The following is a 22,993-nucleotide window of genomic DNA, read 5'->3' as shown; positions in this document are numbered from 1 at the left end:
ATTATGGTTACCACAGGGGAAAGGTGGGGAAGAGAGATAAATTAGGAGTTTGGGATGAGTATATACACACTACTGTATATAAAACATATGGTCAACAAGGAACTGCGGTGCAGTACAGGAAACTCTACTCAATAATCTGCAATGACCCATGCGGGGAAAGAATCTGAAAAGGAATCGATATATGTATATGTAAACTGAGTCACTTCACACACTTGAAACTCATACAACGTTGTATCAACTATACTTCATTATAGAATTAAAATATTTTAAAGAAATTATAATTTTAAAAAAATAGGGAATCTGAAAGCTGAAACGTGTCAGAACTCTGGCTATTCAGTGTGATAGTGCCACTGTCTCTAGACAAAGAGATACTTAGGGAAGATAATAACAGGTTCAAGGTTTACAACCAACATGTTTGTTTGAAACCTGAGTAACTGCAGCGTCTGCCAGCTAGTTCACTTTAATTTGTAGGAAACCAATAATACAACATTCCAGATGTATTAAATTGGCTGTTTAGAATGATGACTTGAAGAGTTTTAAACATGAGGACTGGACATTTTCTGATTCTCTAAACCAGGGGTTCTTAGAGTTGGTAAAGGGGCTGTTTGGCAGTTCCCAGAATCCATCATTTTGGAGTTAATGAATTTGAGATGTGACTTCTCTTTCTACAATATTCATCTGACATTCTCCCAAACTCCTTGCTGAAAGAGGAATCCGTTCAGTTCAGTCGCTCAGTCGTGTCCGACTCTTTGCGACCCCATGGACTGCAGCACGCCAGGCCTCCCTGTCTATCACCAACTTCCGGAGTTTACTCAAACTCATTTCCATTGAGTCGGTGATGCCATCCAACCATCTCATCCTGTCCTCCCCTTCTCCTCCTGCCTTCAATCTTTCCCAGCATCAGGGTCTTTTCCAGTGAGTCAGTTCTTTGCATCAGGTGGCCAAAGTATTGGAGTTTCAGCTTTAGCATCAGTCCTTCCAATGAACATTCAGGACTGATTTCCTTTAGGATGGACTGGTTGGATCTCCTTGCAGTCCAAGGGACTCTCAAGAGTCTTCTCCAGCACCACAGTTCAAAAGCATTAGTTTTTCAGCACTCAGCTTTCCTTATAGTCCCACTCTCACATCCATACAAAACTACTAGAAAAACCATAGCCGTGACTAGATGGACCTTTGTTGGCAAAACAATGTCTCTGATTTGTAATATGCTGTCTAGGTTGGTCATAACTTTCCTTCCAAGGAGTAAGCATCTTTTTATTTCATGGCTGCAATCACCATCTGCAGTGATTTGGGGGCCCAAGAAAATAAAGTGTGGCCCTGTTTCTACTGTTTCCCCATCTATTTGCCATGAAGTGATGGGACCGGATGTCATGATCTTACTTTTCTGAATGTTGAGCTTTAAGCTAACTTTTTCACTCTCCTCTTTCATTTTCATCAAGAGGCTCTTTAGTTCTTCTTCGTTTTCTGCAATAAGGGTGGTGTCATCTGCATATCTGAGGTTATTGATATTTCTCCCGGCAATCTTGATTCCAGCTTGTGCTTCAACAGCCCAGCGTTTCTCATGGTGTACTCTGCATATAAGTTAAATAAACAGGGTGACAATATACATCCTTGACATACTCCTTTCCCTATTTGGAACCAGCCTATTGTTCCATGTCCAATTCTAACTGTTGCTTCCTGCATACAGATTTCTCAAGAGGCAGGTCAGGTGGTCTGGTATTCCCATTTCTTTAAGAGTTTTCCACAGTTTCTTGTGATCCACACAGTCAAAAGCTTTTGCATAGTCAATAAAGCAGAAATAGATGTTTTTCTGGAACTCTCTTGCTTTTTCGATGATCCAGTGGATGTTGGCTGGAGAAGGAAATGGCAACCCACTCCAGTGTACTTGCCTGGAGAATCCCAGGGACAGGGGAGCCTGGTGGGCTGCCGTCTATGGGGTCACACAGAGTCGGACACGACTGAAGTGACTTAGCAGTAGTAGCAGTGGATGATGGCAATTTGATCTCTGGTTTCCCTGCCTTTTCTAAAACCAGATTGAACATCTGGAAGCTGTTCATGTACTGCTGAAGCCTGGCTTGGAGATTTTTGAGCATTAGTTTACTAGTGTGTGAGATGAGTGCAATTGTGTGGTAGTTTGAACATTCTTTGGCATTGCCTTTCTTACAGATTGGAATGAAAACTGACCTTTTCCAGTCCTGGGGCCACTGCTGAGTTTTCCAAATTTGCTGGCATATTGTGTGCAGAACTTTCACGCATCATCTTTCAGGAGTTGAAACAGCTCAACTGGAATTCCATCACCTCCACTAGCTTTGTTCATAGTGACGCTTCCTAAGGCCCACTTGACTTCACATTCCAGGATGTCTGGCTCTAGGTAAGTGATCACACCATCGTGATTATCTGGGTTGTGAAGATCTTTTTTTGTACAGTTCTTCTGTGTATTCTTGCCACCTCTTCTTAATATCTTCTGCTTCTGTTAGGTCCATACCATTTCTGTCTTTTATTGAGCCCATCTTTGCATGAAATGTTCCCTTGGTATGTCTAATTTTCTTGAAGAGATCTCTAATCTTTCCCACTCTATTGTTTTCCTCTATGCACTGATCACTGAGGAAGTCTTTCTTATCTCTCCTTGGTATCTTTGCAACTCTGCATTCACATGGGTATATCTTTCCTTTTCTCCTTTGCTTTTCACTTCTCTTCTTTTCACAGCTATTTGTAAGGTCTCCTCAGACATCCGTTTTGCTTTTTTCATTTCTTTTCCATGGGGATGATCTTGTTCCCTGTCTCCTGTGCAATGTCACGAACCTCATTCCATAGTTCATCAGGCACTCTATCAGATCTAGTCACTTAAATCTATTTCTCACTTCTACTGTATAATCGTTAGGGATTTGATTTAGGTCATACCTAAATGGTCTAGTGGTTTTCCCTACTTTCTTCAATTTCAGTCTAAATTTGGCAATAAAGAGTTCATGATCTGAGCCATAGTCAGCTCCAGGTCTTGTTTTTGCTGACTGTATAGAGCTTCTCCATCTTTGGCTGCAAAGAATATAATCAATCTGATTTCAATGTTGACCATCTGGTGATGTCCAAGTGTAGAGTCTTCTCTTGTGTTGTTGGAAGAAGGTGTTTGCTATGACCGGTGCATTCTCTTGGCAGAACTATATTAGCCTTTGCCTTGCTTCATTCTGTACTCCAAATGCAAATTTGCCTGTTACTCCAGGTGTTTCTTGACATCCTACTTTTGCATTCCAGTCCCCTATAATGAAAAGGACACAATCACAGAAAACTAACCAATGTAATCACATGGACCACAGCCTTGTCTAATTCAATGAAACTATGAGCCATGCTGTGTAGGGCCACCCAAGACAGACGGGTCATGGTGGAGAGGTCTGACAAAATGCGGTCTGCTGGAGAAGGGAATGGCAAACCACTTCAGTATTCCTGCCTCGAGAACCCCATGAACAGTATGAAAAGGCAAAAAGATAGGATATTGAAAGATGAACTCCCCCAGTCAGTAGGTGCCCAATATGCTACTGGAGATCAATGGAGAAATAATTCCAGAAAGAATGAAGAGATGGAGCCAAAGCAAAAATAACACCCAGTTGTGGACGTGACTGGTGATGGAAGCAAGGTCCGATGCTGTAAAGAGCAATATTGCATAGGAACCTGGAATGTTAAGTCCATGCATCAAGGCAAATTGGAAGTGCTCAAACAGGAGATGGCAAGAGTGAATGTTGACATTTTAGGAATCAGCGAACTAAAATGGACTGGAATGGGTGAATTTAACTCAGATGACCATTGTATCTACTACTGTAGGCAAGAATCTCTTAGAAAAAGTGAAATAGCCATCATAGTCAACAAAAGAGTCCGAAATGCAGTACTTAGATGCAGTCTCAAAAAGAACAGAATGATCTCTGTTCATTTCCAAGGCAAACCATTCAATATCATGGTAATCAAAGTCTATGCCCTGGCCAGTAATGCTGAAGGAGGAATAGGGCAGCTGAATATGGTGAGAAGCTCAGTGTGGAGGAATCCACATAATAACCAGGAATCTTCCAGAAAGGATAAGGTCAAAGGATAACCAGAACTGGACAGTAGTTTAAGCAGTAAAAGCAGGTTCTAACCAGAAACAATTGCAATAGTGTAAATCAAGCCACCTATAGAGCTGGAATCAGTTTAGAATGTAGCATGGACATGTGGGGATTTATAGTCAGGGAGCAGGGTAGGTGTCTGTGTGGATGGATACCTACTAAAAACATCAGAATTAAAGTGGGGGGATTGCTAAATGGACTCAACAAGATTCCTGCTGAAGGCAGGCCAGGGTGATCAGATATCACCTGAAGAACGGTGGAGGATGAGGGATTTGATTAGATCTCAAGGGTGATCAGATATTGAGGGGAGGGGTCCTGGCTAAACCTACTTGAAAGGACTCTTGCTTTTGAGGATGAAGTCTAGTCAGAAAGAAGTTTTCAGGGGAGCATGACCACAGTTTGGTCATGGAAAATCTTTGTCAATTCTGTCTTGTTCAAGGAAAGATGAGACATTTTTTCCTCTGAAAAATACAAATCCACTTTTCGGTTACCTTTGGCTCATTAAGGATCAGCTAAATCATGAGACTTGATTGTAGAGGATATTTGCTGGATAGTATGAGCAGTTGGGCATTTAGTGGGAGAATTTCTATGAAAATAAAAGAAAAGCAAAGATTACTAGTCGCAATCCCAGGTTCTGAGTCCAGAGGGCAACCAGTCGAGATGGCTTCTGGATGTTGGTATGGAAGCTTCTTTAGATGCTAGACTAAGGACAGCAGTGAAAATATAACAGATTTCTTGGTTTTCAGATTGGGTCTTTGGTGAGGGCTCCAGAGTTCCTGTGGACTTCCTGAGTAGCCCACCCAGCAACAGGCATGAAGGTTGCCCACACATAAACCGTTGTGATTCCTCTGAAACTTATATCAAGTCTTCCAGCTTCAGATTGCAGGGCTTTGGGAAAAGAGCAGCTTTATTCTCAGTGATGCCATATTGGGAAGGTGGGAGAATAGTTGGAAACTTAAATTTGGAAAACTGTAGCCAGATATTGGCTCACAAGGGTGTACTGTAGTTTTCCATTGAAGCACAAAATTTCTCTCTACAACCATCCCCCTTTTCATCAAAGATCACCAAAGTAAGGTTATTCCTGTTTACAAAGTAAGTCCTGTCTCATTATATTTGGCATGATTGCTTACATAGGAGCAGCAAGAATGGTAATTGATCACCCAGACCTTTTTGAGCTTGTTTTGCTGGAATCTTTCGTAAGACTTTTAGACATTTAAAACCCTCCCAAGGCCGGGAAGCCAAGCCAAGAACTCGACCACCAGATTTTTCCTGCAATACTGATAGATTTGAGTAAACTTCTCTGCTCTCGATGTTCCCAAGATGCCCTAAGCTTCCTGGGCCTGCCAGGAGGTGACCTTCCCACCCATCTGTAAGGTTAGAAGTCCTGTAAGCCAAGTACCAGGACCGTTTTTCCAAGAAAATGCTGTAAGCATTGTTTCCATGAAGTCAACCTTAGGTCCTTAAAATTGTCCAGTCATACCTTGATTTTACACCTATCTTGCCAAATATGACATTCCAGCCAAAGTCTTGATAATATAACCAATGTTTCCAATAATTTCCTATTGCAAGGAGGACAGATTTTTACTGAACTTATGCAAATAAGAATGCTCAATAAAAGTTTCTGAATTTTTGAGGGTTCAAAAATTCAGATAAGAAGTAAACATCATGTGTACAAAAGAATCATCTACCAAAATGTTACAAATACTAAGAGACAAGGGGAAATGTTCCTTATGTCTGGAAAGTAGAACATTAAAGAACTAGCAATGTTCCAAACAAAAAACATAATTGTCCTTCATCAGTTCATTCAGCCCCATGTAATTAATAATTTTTGAACTGTGGTGCTGGAGAAGACTCTTGAAAGTTCCTTGGACTGCAAGGAGATCCAACCAGTCCATCCTAAAGGAAATCAGTCCTGAGTGTTCATTGGAAGGACTGATGCTGAAGCTGAAACTCCAATACTTTGGCTACCTGATAAGAACTGACTCATTTGAAAAGACTCTGATGCTGGGAAAGATTGAGGGCAGGAGGAGAAGGGAACAACAGAGGCTGAGATGGTTGGATGGTATCATCGACTCGATGAACACAAGTTTGAGTAAGTTCCAGGAGTTGGTGGTGGACAGGGAAGCCTGGCGTGCTGCAGTCTGTGGGGTCGCAAAGAGTCGGATGTGACTGAGTGAGTGAACTGAACTGAACTGAATTAATTATTCTTCTGCTTGACCTTGGGTTGGCAGTTTTATGCGAACTAGTCCAACTGCATGGACTCAGTTATCTAAATAATGCTGTCATGAAGAATTCAGGCCTGTAGCTGATTGCAAATATTTTCAAAGAATCAGAGTAAAACAAGAATAAAAAAAGGCTTCAAATGGCCATTGTTTAAAAGTTGATAAATTTATTTGACAAGGAAATTTTATTATTTCTGTGGCACCCAACATTTAAAATAACTGAAATTATGACTGATAACATTTAATCAGAACATATCATGCACAGTTAGGACATTGACAAATTTCTAGGAATTTCATATAACTTATGAAATAATGTTTTACCCATACAAATATAAATTCAGGAAGGTTAAGTATTCCTTCTTGTTTGACAATGCTCTCCATGAAATTTAGCATGGTACATAAACGAAATTATGTTCAACTTCTCTCTTTTTACAAGGTGACTGAGCAAATCATTTGAGAATTTTCAAGGGTCCTCTTGGAAATATCAAGCGCAGATAGAGAACAAGAAGATTTCATTTAGTATTTAGTTTTGAGAAGGCTAGGATGTCAACAATGTACAAAGCCTTAGCTCTTTTTTTAAAATGAGAAGCCCAGTTCTCTTAAATAATCTAGGACATAATAATAAAGTTACCATAAACTATAGGAAATTATTCTGATGAGACAAAATATTGGTTCCTAGGCAGATTACCTTTTGCAATCTTTTATTAAGAGCAGACCATTCTTCTCTTCCAAGAAATTGTTGTCATTTTACACAGAGAAAACCAAAGTCTAATTTTGTATCAGTGTACCTTTGATATCAAAGTTTAAAAAAAAACTATAAATAAGTCAATTCAGTTTACTCACTTGACCATGTATAAAAATCTATGTTTTGCAAACCCATAATTTTCTACATCCATTTAGGTTTTGTTCTTTTTTTTTTTTTTTCTCTCTCTCTCTCTTTCTCATTCTGGAACAACCAGTCAACTTACTTTAGGACAAAACTATTCTATCTTTTTTTCTTAAGAAAAACACATTCTTCATACCTTCTATATTTTTCCTTTTCAAAATATATCCTAATTGCTTGCACACATTGTTCCCCTCATTATTCTTAGTAGTTTTATTGTCATATTTTTATAATTTTGTTTATTCATTTACTTTTGGCTGTGCTAGGTCTTCATTGCTGAGTGAGCTTTTCTCTAGCAGTGGCAAGTGGGGGCTTCTCTCTGCAAGGCACGGCATGCAGGTTTCCGCAGCTGCAGCATGTGGGGTCAGTAGCCATGGCTCCTGGGCTCTAGAGCGTGGGCTCCATAGTTGCGGCGCACGGGGTTAGTTGCTCCTCGGAATGTGAAATCCTCCTGCATCAGGAACGGAACCTGTGTCTCCTGCACGAGCAGGCAGATTCTTCACCACGGAGCCACCAGGAGGCCCCTTATTGTCATATTTTTATTACAATTTTTAGCCACCTGTGTTTTACAGAGACAACTATATAAAGTGGAGAATTGTGGCCTGCCATGTACTGGCATGCTGCAGCAGGCTAGCCGGCTTTACAAACACACATCACAGTTTCTAGGGACACATTTCTTTACAGGCGGTTCCCAACATACCATTGTTCAACTCACAATCATCTTATTTCACAGTACTGCTAATGCCACAAGCATTCAATGGAAACCATACTTTGATTTTTTTTCCTGGACTAACGACATATAAGTAGTATGATGCTCTCCCGTGATGCTGGGCAGTGGCAGTCGCTTCAGCTCCCTGTAAACACTCAATAAATTGTAAACAATCAATAAACTCACAACCAAATTCATAGAGCATATAATCGGTAGGGGTTTGAAAAGGGAGCTTTCAGTCAACTGAGAAGCTCCTATGCTGTTAATATCAATGCCTGTAGACTTCAGAACCAAGACACCTAGGCTCCAACACAGCTTCCTTGTGCCCGGAGCTCCAGTGAAGCTTCTGGAACTTACTCAGGACCTTAGGAAAATTTGTCCTTACCGGGCTTCAGTGGACATATTTCTGAAGTACTGGCTCAGGAGTCAGACTCATGATTGGGTCCCCAGTCAGTGAGTCAGGAGTGAAGACAAAGGCTTCAAAGATGCCCCCTGTGGTCTTAGGTGAAAGGTCTGGGGGGTTCGTCAATGAATCCGATTCTATTTGACTCTCAAGGCCGTAACTGTTAAAGAAAACCAGAGCTGGCCAGCAGTCAAAGCAGGAAAAGCAGATTTTTACCCAAGAATGATTTCAGTAGAGGAAAAAAGAGTACATACATGGAACAGAATTGGAGTCAAGTCCAAACACAGCATGGACAGTGGGGACTGATGGCCAAGGAGAGGATGGCGTCAGCGGATGGAAAGTGACTAAGAGGCCACACCACAGGGAAGGGGGGGCTTGGGTTCTTGCTGAAGGCAGCCCAGGATGATCAGACATCACCTGGGGATGGTGAGGATGGGGGATCTGATCAGATACCCGGGGTGGGGGGGGGGGATTCTCACTCAACTGGCTTATGATTCTTGTTCTGGAGGACAAAGCCCAAAAGGACAGCATCCCATCAATAAAGGGCTTAGAGCAGCCTGATAAAGCTTGGTCAGAGAGAATCTCTGCCAGTAATGAAGCAACACGTTTAAAAGGCAGAGAGGGGAGTAACACTTTTGAAGAGACTACCCTACCATAAAATATTTTAAAAATTAATGAACTTTTAAATTAAAAGAGAGAGTTACAAGATATACACATGTTCGGGGCACAAAGGCAGTGATACATAATTCTGTTCTCGTTAGAACACATCTTCATACCTGGGGGCCCTGTTCCAAATTTAGAAACATATAAAATCAGGACCACAGCTTGTCCCAGCCTCTGTGGCTGACATCAGCTATTCTCAGAGATAACATGTGAGTGTATCAAGTAAGAATTTGCTCAGCTTTTATGACCTGTACAACCTCCTAGTGTCTCCACACCTGACCACTATATGCTTCACCCTGGAGGAGATTTATAAATACAGATTTCTGGTTCCCAGACCAGAAGTGCCAATTCAGCTTGGGGATTTGTGTTTTCAACCAGAGGTGATTCCGAGGCAGCCCTTCTACCTGTCAGTCCCTAGGGGAGCCTTAGAAGACGTGGGATTCATCTGTGCACAGCTTTCTCCCACTGGGATGAAATCCCGAAGCAGTTGTGTGAAATTGTGGTCTCTGAGCCAGAGTCACAAGGCCCCCTGTATTGGCAAGTGGGCTGAGTGACCTCATCGAGGTCTGGGTGCTTTATGTCCAGGGTCCATACTCTGCCTGCCCTGGTGGAGACGGAGTAGAATCCGTGGGGAGGGGGCTGGCCTGAAGCCTTAGCCCACCGCCTTCCTGCTTAGACGTGCCCTGGTTTAACTCCTTCACGGGGAGTGTTTCTCCATTGTATGTTTGTCTCTTTCCCTAGACCTAGCTTTTTGCAGAAGAGGTTTATATGCTTTTGCTGTTGTTGTTGAATCTCTGTGTCCCCTGGGCCCAGCCACGCCCAGCACAAACAGGTGCTCCATGAATATGCACTGAAGGACTAACGACCCATGTTTGAGAAGACAAATGACTGGTCCTCTATGGGGACCCAGAAGAGGAACAATGCCCTCTGCTGGGGAAGCTGGGACAGCTGGTGGCTCAGAAGGTAAAGAATCCGCCTGCAATGCAGAAGACCAGGGTTCGATCCCTGGGTTGGGAAGATCCCCTGGAGAAGAAGGCAACCCACTCCAGCATTTTCACCGGAGAATCCCATGAGCAGAGGAGCCTGGCGGGCTACAGTCCCTGGGGCTGCAGAGCCGGACATGACTGAGTGATTAACAGTTTCACTTTGGAGGGTGGGAGGTGTGTGGGGACAGGTGCTCCAGGGTCAGGCCACGGCCCAGTCAAAGGCTGGGTGTGCAGGAACGCACAGCCCCTGCATGGGCTGCAGGGCCTGCTTGTTGGAGGCTCCATGTGGATGTTGCCTCTCCCACAGCTGCGGCTACTCCCGCCGGAGAGCTCGCTGGTGCCACCCCAGATGGGACCACCACAGCCGCAGCATCACCGATCGCTACATCCATTGTGGTAAGAGCTTCGCCGGGCAGCCTGGGAAGATCAGGAGAAGGCCACCTTCTCCCCTAGACACTGACCTCTGCCCCTAGGGCTTGTGTTTGGAGTCAAAACTTTTAGGCTTGGGTTTAATGGTCCTCTCCCATGCCACATGCCATTGCTTGAGTGCCAGCCTCTGCAGTAGGTAATTTATGTGCATCACATCCTCAAATATGATACCAAAACAAGCTACTGAAAAAGGTGTTATTAGCTATTTGACAGCTGAGAAAACCGAGGCTTAGAGAATGAAATCATCGCTCAGAAGGCACGTGGCGAGGAAACACACCAAGCTCCTCTATGAGTCCCTGTCTGACCCAAAGCCCTCACACGCTGGCTACCCGTGAATGAAACTCAGGGGCTTGGATTTCTGTTTTCCAACCCCGTGCCACACCTGTATTGTGTCCTGTTCCTCTGTTGAGTAGTTACTGAACATTTAGAGGCTGATGTCATCACAGGCTTGGAGATCCACAGACAAAAGGACCTACTGTATCGCACAGTGAACTCTGCTCAATGTTATGTGGCAGCCTAGACAGGAGGGAAATTTGGGGGAGGGTGGCTACATGTATATGTACAGCTGAGTCCCTTCACTATTCACCTGAAACTATCACAGCATTGTTAATTGGCTATACCTCAATACAAAATGAAAGATTAATATTTAAAAAAAAGCCCGGTCCTGATCTAATATTTGAAGAGACGATGAGGGAGTCAGGTATTAAGCCCCACGGGAGAAGCGTTTATGAGGTTTCATATAATTAAGGCTAAGACATGGAAGCCACTTAGACGTCTGCAGCTTCAGAGCCAGGCAGGCTCTGAGCGGTCACATGAACAAGGGTTTCTCAGATGGTTTTGACGGCAACACGCACAGTCATAAAACTGACACCTAGGCCCAGTCCGCCCACACGTACACGCCCAGGACAGAAACACAACGTGCTGAAGCAGCACTCTATGACTTGTGCTTCATCGACACAAGTGTGCACACACGTGCGTGCACAACAAACATATGCACACTTGCACACGCCAGATGCAACCCTCTAAACTCAGGTCACGACCCACTAACAGAGTGGGGCTATGATTAAAATGGTCTCTCAGTCCTGCACTTGGAAAGCTGAGCTCAGGAAGGTCAAGAGGCCTCCCAAGGGCACCCAGGATATATGCAAAGGCAGACTAGAATCCAATGTCTAGTTGCCAAAGCTATGACTAACCTAGACAGTGTATGAAAAAGCAGAGACATCACTTTGCCAACAAAGGTCAAACCCACAATTAAAAAAAAAAAAAAACACTATATTTTTTTAATGTTTTGCTCTGGGAAATCCCAGAACCTCAGTATTCCCAGGTGCATCAAGATAGCTTTGGGGTTCCCAATTTACATCATAAGAAACATTATAATTTCTTAAAAAAAAAAAAAGGGCCAGAAATCAGAGAGGTTGAGTAACGAGCCTGAAACTGCACAGCTGGAGAAGCGAAGCTGGCATTCAAACGCGGTGCTCTCTGGCCTGGAAGCCACCACGGCACTATTGCCTGTCATCTTCTCCCCCACGCCCCAGAGGAAGAAGGAGGTCCAGTGCCTGGATCGAGAGGATCCTCGAGGTTTACTATGAGCCCCAAAGAAGGACTGGCGCTCATCCCAGGAAGCCTTCTAGTTACTAATCTGCACCTTCCTCCTCCGAGAGAGCATGGGTAACGCTGAGTCTAGTGCCCCCAACAGCCAAGAAAGAGATGCAAGCAATCCCCCACAGCGGGGGAAATGTCTGTGGTTGTTGTTAGTCTTGAAAAGGAATTTTATTTAATATCTCTGTAGCAGAATTATGGGAGTCACTTTTGATTTTACTTGAGTAAAAATTCTCTGCAAGTTGGCAGTGACTGCGGAACTGAAAAGTTAACACATCTCAGGAAAGCCACCCTCCTGGGGAAATAAGACTGATCTTCAGGGATGAGGTGACACACGGCCGGCTGGAGTCAGGGGTGAGCTTTCAGCACCAGAGCAGGCATTCTTGCAAATGGAAGGCAGGGACCCTGGCCTTCTTGATCCAGTGACATGAGTCACTCTCCTGGGACTCTCTGGTGGGTGAAGTGAGGGTGTGGGGCTCCTCCAAGCCCAGTGGGACCATCGAGACTCCAGACCTGGAACCTCCCTGGGAAGCCCAGCAGCGTGGGTGAGCTCCATGCTGTAGTGAGGGGAGCAAGCTTCCTGGCCCAGGAGGAGCTCTCTGAGGTGACTAGGTGCAGAGGAAGTTGGGAAAGTACTGATAAAGAGGGTTGTAGCTCCTCATGTTTCTTTTCAGGCAGTAGACGAATTTCTGATCGCAGGCGCAGAGCTGCCGCTGGCAGCGGGACCCATGTTCTGCAAACAGGATGCCAAACGCAGGATGAGAAAGCAAAAAGATGCTCTGTGACACTGACTCCAGGCTGGCCCTGGAGCAAGACTTCCTGCTAGCCTGAGTGGACACCCCAGTCCCCTTCCTACTCTCAGGCTGAGGAGGGAGCCCAGCTTCTATGCTGAGGGTGCATAATCGGATGGAAGGGGCCACTAGCAGCTCAGGGGTGAGGTTTGAGCCCAGGGGGACCCAGCTCCTGCCCTCAGGGAGTCTCCAGTCTGATGGAGAACACAGATGCCCTCCAGAGCTCCCTGTGTGATGGTGGAGACAGCCCTGGCTTTGGGGAAACTCCAGTTCTCAGAGAGGAGACACCATCCCCAGATTTAACTTTGAACTCAGATGGACCTGAGCTTGAATCCCAGCTCCAGCTGTGTGCGCTTGGCAATCCTTTTTGAGTCTGTTTCCTCATCTGTAAAATAGGGGACACTAAACCTGCCCACAGCAAGCAAAAGGAATATGCAGAGCGCTTGACTCCTAGAGCATGTCGAGCCTAAGCCCCTTCAACCTGTCCCTTGGAGGACAGATACAGCTGCAATAATCCTGCCTCTCTTGCCCCCATCTCTGCCCACCAAGATATAGACTGGCTGAGCTCTTGGGACAGCTGACCTCAGAGACAGCAGAAACCCATACTCTTTGGGTGAACCGAATGGAGGCCCCAGCCTTACCGCAGATGACGAAGCCCCATGCGACCCTGTATCTGTAGGCCTGTGTCAAGACGTCGCAGTCTTGTGTCTCCAGCTGGGCGTAGCAGCGGTCATGCTTCCAACAGCACCTGTCGATGCAAGAGCCTCAGATCCCAAGTAGAGGGCATCTGTGCCTTGAGCAGAAGCCACCATGGTGGTTAAGGTCTGATCAAGAAAGAATCTCACAGTGGCTAAGTCCTTCCATTAGGGTTGCCCCACACTTGTACCAGTTCACAGGCTGGCTTTTTCCTCCTGGGCCCATGGGAAGACTACATTTCCCAGCCTCCTTTGCAGGTATGTGTGATCACATGACCAGACAGCCGGTCAGCCAGGGAAATGCACAGAACTTCTAGACCTACCCATAGAAACCTCCCACTCTGTTGTCCTCCACTCTCTCTCTCTCCATCTCAGCAGGAAGGAGATGTCCCAACCAAGGGCTCTGAGGCCATAGAGAGAGCCACAAGACAGGAGAAACCTGGGTCCTGGAATTGATACGTGATTCACATAGTTCAGTGAGCAAAAACCAAACGTCAAGGATGACAGGCATGGACAACTGTATCTTTTTTTAGATTTACAGAAAAGTTGAGAAGATTGTACCAAATGCCCCCTTTTACCCCACACCTAGTTGCCCCTCTTATCAGCATCTTTTGTGAGTATAATACATTTGTTACAGCTATTGTGAGTATAATACATTTGTTACAGCTAACAAATAAATTTGCTGGTTCTTGCTTAGTCGCTGTCATATTCAACTCTTTTGCGACCCCATGGACTGTAGCACTAGGCTCCTCTGTCTGAGGGATTTCTCAGGCAAGAATACTGGAGTGGGTTGCCCTTTCCTTATCCAGGGCATCTTCCCAACCTAGGAAACGAATCTGCATCCTCTGCATAGCAGGTGGACTCTTTTCTACTGAGCCATCAGGGAAACCCAACAAACCAATATTGGTAAATGATTAAATAAGCATTAATTAAATAATAACATATCACTGTTGGTTCATTAATTGTTAAAGTCCATAGTTTTGTTTTGTTTTTTTTTTTTTTAGATTTCCTTAGTTTCTACCCAAATGTCTTTTTGCATTCCAGTATCAGGTAACGGACACCATATCACACGCGGTTGTCCTGTCTCTTTAGGCTCCTCTTGGTTGTGGCATTTTGCCTCCCTTTCCTCATTTTTGATGACCTTGACAGTTTTGAGGAATGGTAGTCAAGTCTTTTGTAGGATGCTCTCCTACTGGGATTTTGCTGATGTTTTTCTCATAAAATGGGTTATGGGTTTATTTGTTGTCCCGGTTTTGGCCATTGGGAGCTCCTTTGTTTGATTCCTATGCTCTTTGACATACTCTCATCAATGTGGGGTTTGGTTTAGGTTTATTTTGTTCAAGCCTTTCCTTACTTTGGTTACTACAAAAAGCTCTGGTTCATCTTGCATATTTCCTGCCCAATTCCTAGGATCAGTCATCCATCCAAGAAGCCTTGGTTCCTCTTATTGGAGGAAAGTATTGGAAAGCAGGTCTGGGCACTAAGTGTTGCTTACTGCATCTGGAGTATTGTTTCTTTTAGGGCCTTTCAGCTGACGGAGCAAAACATATGTGTGTCTGTACTGACCCATGGATATACACAAATATTTACATATTTCTACATGTAATCATCTGCATCTATATTCAATTTTATGTTTAGTTGCTAAGTCATGTCCCACTCTTTTGAGACTCCATGGACTGTAGCCTGCCAGGCTTCTCTGACCACGGGGTTTCCCAGGCAAGAGTGCTGGAGTAAGTTGCCATTTCCTCCTCCAGGGATTGTCCCAACCCAGGAGTTGAACCCACATCCCCTGCACTGCAGGTGAATTCTTTTACGCTTGAGGCACCGGGGCAGCTCCTGTACTAAGCTCGCCAGGAGTTTTTACTGGTCTCCAACTCTAATCCACCATCACACAGAACATTCTAGCCTCCTGTCACTGCTTGTCTGGTCTGCAAACTCCCTCTCCATCTGCCGTCCACTTGCTGAAACATCCCATCTCACTATACACGTTTAGCTGTATGAGAATTGCTAGCCCTGCAGGTTGTATTTTGCAAAGAGCAATCTCTCCCATTTCACATGTTCTTCTAGAACACTGCCACTCCCCGACAAGATGTGGAAACGAGGTCCCCTCCACCTGAAAGCCGTTGTGACTGCCTAGACCAAGAGAACGGCAGAAGCGACGCAATAGCATTTCAGAGGCTGAATTGTAGAAATGCCATGCTCTCTAGTCGTTGCAGCTCCAGACCACTCCCCCTGGGAACCCAAGAGTCACCAGGCTACGGGGAAGTCCATACAGCCTTAGAGAGGCTTCAGGGAGAGGAACTGAGGCTCCTGGCCCACAGTCTCAACTAAGTTCCCGGCCAGCAGGCAGTGGCAACTTGCCAGCCTTAGGAGTGAACCTTCTAGAAATCGGATCACCCCGCCTCAGCAGGGCTGCCCAAGCTGAAGCCAGGTGGAGCAGAGACAAGTCATCCCACTAAGCCCTGCCCAAGTGGCAGAACCTTAGCCAAATAAACGGTTGTTGTTTTAAGCGACTACATTTTGGGTTTTTTTTTTTTTTAATGTAGTGGTAAGTCAACTGATACCTTAGCCACTGGGATTCTGGACGTTACTGGATGCATCTTGGGCAAGTCAGTTAACCTCTTTAAGACCCCGTTTTCCTACCTATAAAATGGTGCTTAAATGCTCATATTTCAGTATTGATATTAAATGAGAGCATGTGGGAACGGAGCCTGGAGCCTAAAGGGAACTTATGACAATTGGCTCACCAATCAGTCCCATCCTTGGGGGTGCCGCGGCCCCCCCAGCCACAGTGACAGCCATAGAAGCCATAGCTCTTCAGGGCGGGCTTTCCAGTCACCTTCTCAATCATCGACTTCAGGTCCAGCAAGCTCCCTGGGACAGCAGGCACACCTGGAAGACAGCCCGTGTCCCCGGATGAAGCCCAGACATGCCTGCTCCCACTTTCCCACATGCTCCCACCCTTTCTCTCACCTTGGGGCTTGGAGGGACCAAGATGACCCTTTTTTATCCTTCCCACTCGTGAGAGAGGAATGAGAGAATTGAAGGCAAACAGTGTAGAGAAGGGGTTGGAAGTCTGGATGTGGAGAATGAGCCCCTGGTTTCAGGTCCCGGCTCTATCGCTAATGCAGAGTATCACTTCACTCTCAGAGCCTCAGTTTCCTCATCTGCAAAATGAGGGGCCTACAATGAATGCCTACCTTTTGGAGACACCATGAGGGTTGAAACAAGGTAAGGTATGTGCTTTAAAAGCACAGTGACAGACCGAGGAATACTCGGGATCATGAATATGGTATCCATATGCAGCAGGCAGAAAGGCACTTCCTGTCTCTCCTGATGGTACATCCCTCCCTCCCTGAAACGAATACCATTTGAACCAGGAGGCACAGAGTCCTAGAGCGGCATGGGAGCTGTAGAGACCTCTGAAGCCAGCTCCCTCATCCTACAGACGGGAAACTGCCGCTCAGAGGGGCAGGCGCCTTGCCCAGGGTTTTGCGGAGTGCTGGAGGCCCTCTCCCTGCAGCAGGGCTCCCGCTCCCCCTGCAGTCGCTAGGGATCTGGCAAAGCACCAGCAGGACAGCCTGTCAGAGGTTGTGCGCTGGGTGATGGGGCTGCAGGAGGGGCCTGAAGCCGAGCTCCCTGCGCGGGGCTGTCGCCTCTAGGTGGAAGGTGGAGCAAGTCAAGTGTGCAGAAACCTGGCCAGGCCTGAGCAGGGAATGTCCAGGACCGTGGAATGGAATATTTCTATAAGAGTCTTGTTTTCTGATAGCTTTATTTTTCTTTTTATTTGGCATCAAAGTAAAATATCTGCCTCCCACATCTACAAGCCCCATATCCTCCACATAGCACAATCTACCCATATCTCCTCCTGGGATCCTACCCCAGCCTGGCCCATCAGCAATTATCCTGAGGGATACAGAGGATACAGATGAGGATACAGAGGCTCAGAGAGGTGAAGGCTCTCGCTGAAATTGACATGTTCAGGGCAGAGCCAAGATTCAGAATCAAGTCTCAGGCCCTCCATGACTGGTCTCCTTCCCACTGCCCTACTGTCCACAAATTCAGGGCTCTCAGAGCACGCACTTACTGCAAGCCAGGAGCCAAGCCAGCATGAAGAGGCCCTTCATCTCCAGGCTTCTGGAAGAGAAAACACAGCCCATGACACGCCACTCAGCAGAGGTCCTCATGGCCTATTCGGACCCCGCTCCCGGCTAGGGAGGGCCGCTCTGTGGCCCACCAGGCCCCACCCTCTCATGCTGGGCAGGAAACAGGCAACTGAAGCTTGAAAAGACGAGGCAAAAACCTCAAGGAGTTGACCCAGGAGATCTCTGGGAGGAGAAGGGGCACCCGTGGGGTGTTGTCCCCATAGAGATGGGAGAGAATTTTCCCATCAGAAACGCCCCAAACTCAATTGTTCCTCCCTGAAAATTGTTTTCCAATTATATTTTATGGCTGTGTTGGTATAAAAACAAATGCAATCCAGATTGGATTCATTCTTATACATTCATGACATTATATTTATTTTTTTCTCCTGACTTTAAAAGAATTTAAAATTGAAATATTTTTAGGACTTCCCTAGAAATCCAGCAGAGAAGGCAATGGCACCCCACTCCAGGACTCTTGCCTGGAAAATCCCATGGACAGAGGAGCCTGGTAGGCTGCAGTCCATGGGGTCGCTAAGAGTCGGACACGACTGAGCGACTTCATTTTCACTTTTCACTTTCATGCACTGGAGAAGGAAATGGCAACCCACTCCAGTGTTCTTGCCTGGAGAATCACAGGGACGGGGGAGCCTGATGGGCTACCGTCTATGGGGTCGCACAGAGTCGGACACGACTGAAATGACTTAGCAGCAGAAATCCAGTGTTGAAGACTCTGAGCTTCCAGTGAAAGGGGCATGGGTTTGATCCCTGGTCAGGGAACTAAGATCCCACGTCATACAGTGCAGCCAAGAAAGTTAAAAAAATAAAATAAAATGTTAAGAAGTTCTGCTTCTTTTAAAAAAAAAAATTTAAAATAGTTTCATAGGCCCCAGGCACTGTGTCTACCTAAAAAAAAAGTCAGCCCTGGCTGTGCACAACAGTTATGAAGAGTAAGTATCATTGTTCTAAGGGAGAAAAGGGTGTAGCCTAAAATGTGTCTCTTTGGTGTAAGGATTAATTCAGGCTGGTTATTTCTAAGAAGCAGAAGGTTTCTTTTTACTTCCCCCTTGGCTGCCTCAAGAATTTAGATAAAGAGTCTGTTCCAGGCATAGAGCTATCGCCAGAGATATCTGCAAGAAATCCGGGAATAGGTGTGGTGGGGCCTAGGGATCAGAGTCCGCCTGTGTTCTCCCCTCTCCGCAGGCCCGGCAAACATTTGGACACCAAACATTTGCCTTTCCAACTTTATGTGAATTGCCTTCTTCCCCTTTGAAGTCCAAACCACTACCCACAACATCCTCTTTGGTCTTTCTCGCTGAAGATGGTTATTTAAGGTAAGGGCTTGGGCCATTTTGGTGAGCCCCTGTTTTCCTGGATCTCTCCCCTGCATACATGTCACAAAATTTTTGCTTCATTTCCTCCGTTAGTCTGTCTGACGCTGATTTGATCCCTAGAGCAACCAGAAGAACTTACAAGTTGGGTAGAGGAAAATTTCTTCCTCCCCAACAGTTTCCATTTTGCCAGTAAAGGAATGGAGACTCAGGGACTCCCCTGGTGGTCCAGGGGTTAAGAATCCACCTTGCAAGGCAAGCGGCTTCAGTTCCATTCCTGGCTGGGGAACTAAGACCCACACGTTGTGGAGCAACTAAGCCTGAGCACCACAGCCAGAGAGTCCATGTGACACAGCAAAAGACCTCACGTGACCCAGCGAAGCCTGCACGTCCCACAGCCAAGACTCGACTCGGCCAAATAAATGATAAACAAATGTCGAACAGAAGAAGAAAAAAGAAACGGAGACTCGGAGAGTTGAAACCACCTGCCAGGAGTCACACAGCCGGCAAAAACTGGAGGCGGGGTTCAATCCCAGGCCTGGCGCACCCCTCACTGCTCCACACGTCCTCCCTGCCCAGAGGGGTGTGTTTTCCTTTGAGCTGAGAGGATCAGGGTCCTTCATAAGCTCTACCCCATGGGCCTGGAGACCCCAGCTTCCCTCCCCAGCATCTCCCTTTGGCAAATACATGAATCCCTAACCCAGAGTCCATTAACGTCACACTGGAAGGCAAGGGAAATTCCTCGTGTCTTGGGCCAGTGATGGATTCTAACTTGGCCTCTTAAGAGCTTCTTGCCGATGGCTGTCTGCTTCCCTTTCCTCCTTGGATCCCAAAGCCCTTGTTCACCCAGAGCTGCTCGGCTGCCTGGGGTCTGCTGGGATTCCACTGTGATGCCCTGCCTTCTCTGATCTCTCAGTTCAGTGGTCACTCCACTGGCCCTCTGCCCTGAGCCCCTGGCACCTCCCAAGGCCTGGCTCCAAACACACAACCTCCATCTCCTGAGGGCTCAGCTGCTGGGCTGGCCTCTGTGTGCCATCCTTAGTCCAGAAGCTCCTCTGAGTTCCAGGAACATTCCTGAGGGTTCTGTCCACCCACAGCTTCTGCTCTGAGAGCTCTAAACAGCCAACGAAGATGACCCTGGACCCTACCTTCCCGGCCAATCTTCCTCACTGCTTCCTGGGGCTGTGATAGAAAGTGGACACCAGCTGCCATGTACTGGGCAACTAAGACATTCCAGACACTGTCCATGTCCCCTTAACCCTGCCAATGGTTCCATGAGTGGGTACTGTCAAACCTGCTGGCGTGGTCTACCCTCTAACAGTCATTTGTTGAATGAGAGAATAGCCTCTGTTGATTTTACAGATGAAGAAATGGAGCCCAGGAAGGGGAAGTGAGTTGCCCAAGGATTCAGCCTGGGACCATGACTCTATCCTTTGACTGACCCTCCTCCACTGCTTCCAAGCAGCCTCTGTGTATTAATCATCTTGCTCATTTTCTGTACTTCATGACGCTTTGACATCTTGGGAACCTTGCTAGGCTCAGCCCCTCCAAGACTAGCTGATTCTTAGATAAAGCAAAAGGCTTTTCTGTGAACAAGGTTTTGAAATGCAAACCAACAGATCCTAAACTCCCTTGTCCAACCACCTCCTCTATCTCACTCTCACACTCGGAGCTAATATATCCCCTGGCCTGAATCACCCCAGGGCCAGGACCAGACCACCAGGGATCACCCCTCCAGCTTGAAGTCTGCTGAAAGTATGCAAGCTGGCCAGTCCTAAACTGCTTACCCTGCCCTGTCTTGCCTTCTCCACACCATCCAGGCCAGGTTTTCCCTCATTTCTTCTGCCTCCTGAGAAAACCCCGTGCTTCCCCGTGAGGCCCTGCAAGGTGTAGCGTCTCCACTTCTCTTGGAAACATAACAAACTGCCTCTCAAATGCAATCATCTCCTGATCCCGTTGGCTTCAACATACCTGAAGAAAGCCAAAATCCTAGGTGCGCATCAGAACATCTTGGGACATGGCTTGTTGGCATTGAGGGAGCTGCACCAGGCCCCACACAGAGGGGTCTGAACGCTGGCAACAGAGAAAGTGGCAAAGGCTGGAAACGTGGACCATCCGTGAAGCCCAGGCTCCAGGAGGAGGACGTGGGGCTGACTATTTTTATCAAGCAACCACGGAGGAGAATGAGCGAGGCCAAGAGATAATTGTGGAGTGGAGCAGAGGCTGCGGTGATGAGAAGACAGGAGACAGCCTGACGGAAGCATGGAAACGTGGGGGCCGGGGAGCGGCCAGGTCACCGAGGGGACGGCTTCTCCAAGTCCGCGTGCAGCAGCCTCCCTGCTCCCAGGATCCCGCCCGCAGCCCGCTCCTGCCTCTCACCTGAAAAGGACCCTTAGCGCTAAGCCCCCGCTACACAGAAGGTGCTGCTGGGACCTTCCGACGCCTGGGGGAGGCCACGCCTCCCTCTGAGTGCCGCCCCCCACCTCCGGCCAAGCAGCCCCCGAAGGAGGCTCCTCACCAGCGACACCTTCTCTCTGGCCTCCGGCTGGAGCAGAGGCAGAAACTGGGCCCCGCCGGTTTTAAGGGCCTCCCTGCCCACTTCCCACACTGCTGGGGTCAACCTCAGGCTTCCTAGTAACACGCAGGAAACCTTACTCAACCCCTCAAGACCCCTGGGGATTTTTTTCCTCTGTGTAGAGAAGCAGCTATTTCCTGACCCAAGTCGGGGGCCTGGATGGCTTTCAGGACAGACCTGGAGGCCACTCACGGTCAAGGTTCTTCTCCATCAATAGCCCATTTTTCCGACATCCCCCTGCCCACACACGTACACACACACGCACACACACATTTCTGAGAAAATGTGAACTCCTTCCTCCCTCCTCCCTGACTTTTTCCTCTCTCTCTCCCACCATGAGGGCAGCATCAGAAAGAAAGCCCCTCCGTGGACCCTCATGAACCCTGCTCTTCCCAGGACCTAGACAAAACCAGCACCATGCCCTGGAACCCCGCAAACTCATTTCAATATGGAAGGCATTTATTGAGTGTCTAGTCCCTGCCAGGTTATTTCTGGAGACCCACTGTGAATAAGACAGACACCCAGCCCCCAGGAGCCTCCCTTCTGGTTGGGAAATATAAATAAATACACAGTGTGTCCAAGGGCATTACCTTCTGTGGGAAAAAGTCCTCTGTTCTCTCTCATTTCTTTTTCTCAATCTACTCCTCCCTCTGCCTACAGGTATACACAAGCCTCTTCATTCTAAACCAAACGAAAGGAACCCCCCCCAAAAAAGAAAATATCCCTTGCTTCTGCCGACCTCTCTCCAGCTTTCTTTTTCTTCTAAAGACCAAAATTCAGGAGAGAGATGCCTCTTCTTGCTCATCACCCCATCTCTTCTGAACCCCTTGCACCTGCATTCTGATGCATCTCTAAGACAGCAGCCAAGGGTCCCCCCAAACCTGGTCTAGCCCAAGCTCGGGCTTCTCCCAAACACTCCATCCCACTGACCACCTCCTACTTGAAACTCATTCCCTCTGGTCTTTGAGAGGCCACAGTGTGTCCTCTGCCCTCCTGTGGCTCACCCCATCTCTGTTAATCCTCACATGCAGATGTTTTCAAAGGACCTGCTGCTACCCCTTCTCTGCTTCTCTCTGAGGGTGGGTTATCCCTGTACAGGGATTAAGGTAATATTTGTACGCAGACGTATAAAGAAAGCTGGGCACCAAAGAATTGATGCTTTTGAACTGTGGTGTTTGAGAAGACTCTTGAGAGTCTCTTGGACTGCAAGGAGATCCAACCAGTCCATCCTAAAGGAAGTCAGTCCTGAATATTCATTGGAAGGACTGATGCTGAAGCTGAAACTCCAATACTTTGGTCACCTGATGCAAAGAACTAACTCATTAGAAAAGACCCTGATGCTGGGAAAGATTGAAGGCGGGAGGAGAAGGGGACAACAGAGGATGAGATGGTTGGGTGGAATCACCGACTGTATGGACATGAGTTTGAGTAAACTCTGGGATTTGGTGATGGACAGGGAGGCCTGGCGTGCTGCAGT

At 46.8% G+C, this 22,993-nt stretch overlaps 1 protein-coding gene across 1 annotated transcript; it reads right to left on the bottom strand.

Annotated features, from left to right (window-relative positions):
* PLA2G5 (phospholipase A2 group V) lies at positions 12,124-21,493 on the bottom strand. Its single transcript, XM_018067054.1, has 5 exons — positions 21,460-21,493; positions 17,556-17,605; positions 16,216-16,360; positions 13,415-13,521; positions 12,124-12,715 (listed from the first exon to the last, which is right to left on the bottom strand). The coding sequence occupies exons 2-5, from the start codon at positions 17,593-17,595 to the stop codon at positions 12,591-12,593; spliced, it is 417 nt and encodes a 138-aa protein (XP_017922543.1). The 5' UTR covers positions 17,596-17,605; positions 21,460-21,493; the 3' UTR covers positions 12,124-12,590.

The sequence above is a fragment of the Capra hircus genome, chromosome 2 (genome assembly GCF_001704415.2).
Source record: "Capra hircus breed San Clemente chromosome 2, ASM170441v1, whole genome shotgun sequence".
Lineage (NCBI taxonomy): Eukaryota > Metazoa > Chordata > Mammalia > Artiodactyla > Bovidae > Capra > Capra hircus.
This window is presented reverse-complemented; position numbering and strand designations above follow the sequence as displayed.

Coding starts and splice junctions, on each gene's coding strand:
- PLA2G5 (XM_018067054.1), bottom strand. CDS start 17,595: ATGAAGGGCCTCTTCATGCTGGCTTGGCTCCTGGCTTGCA. Junction 16,361..17,555: donor GGCTTGGCTCCTGGCTTGCA/GTAAGTGCGTGC, acceptor GCTGTCTTCCAG/GTGTGCCTGCTGTCCCAGGG. Junction 13,522..16,215: donor CCCAAGGATGGGACTGATTG/GTGAGCCAATTG, acceptor TTGCATCGACAG/GTGCTGTTGGAAGCATGACC.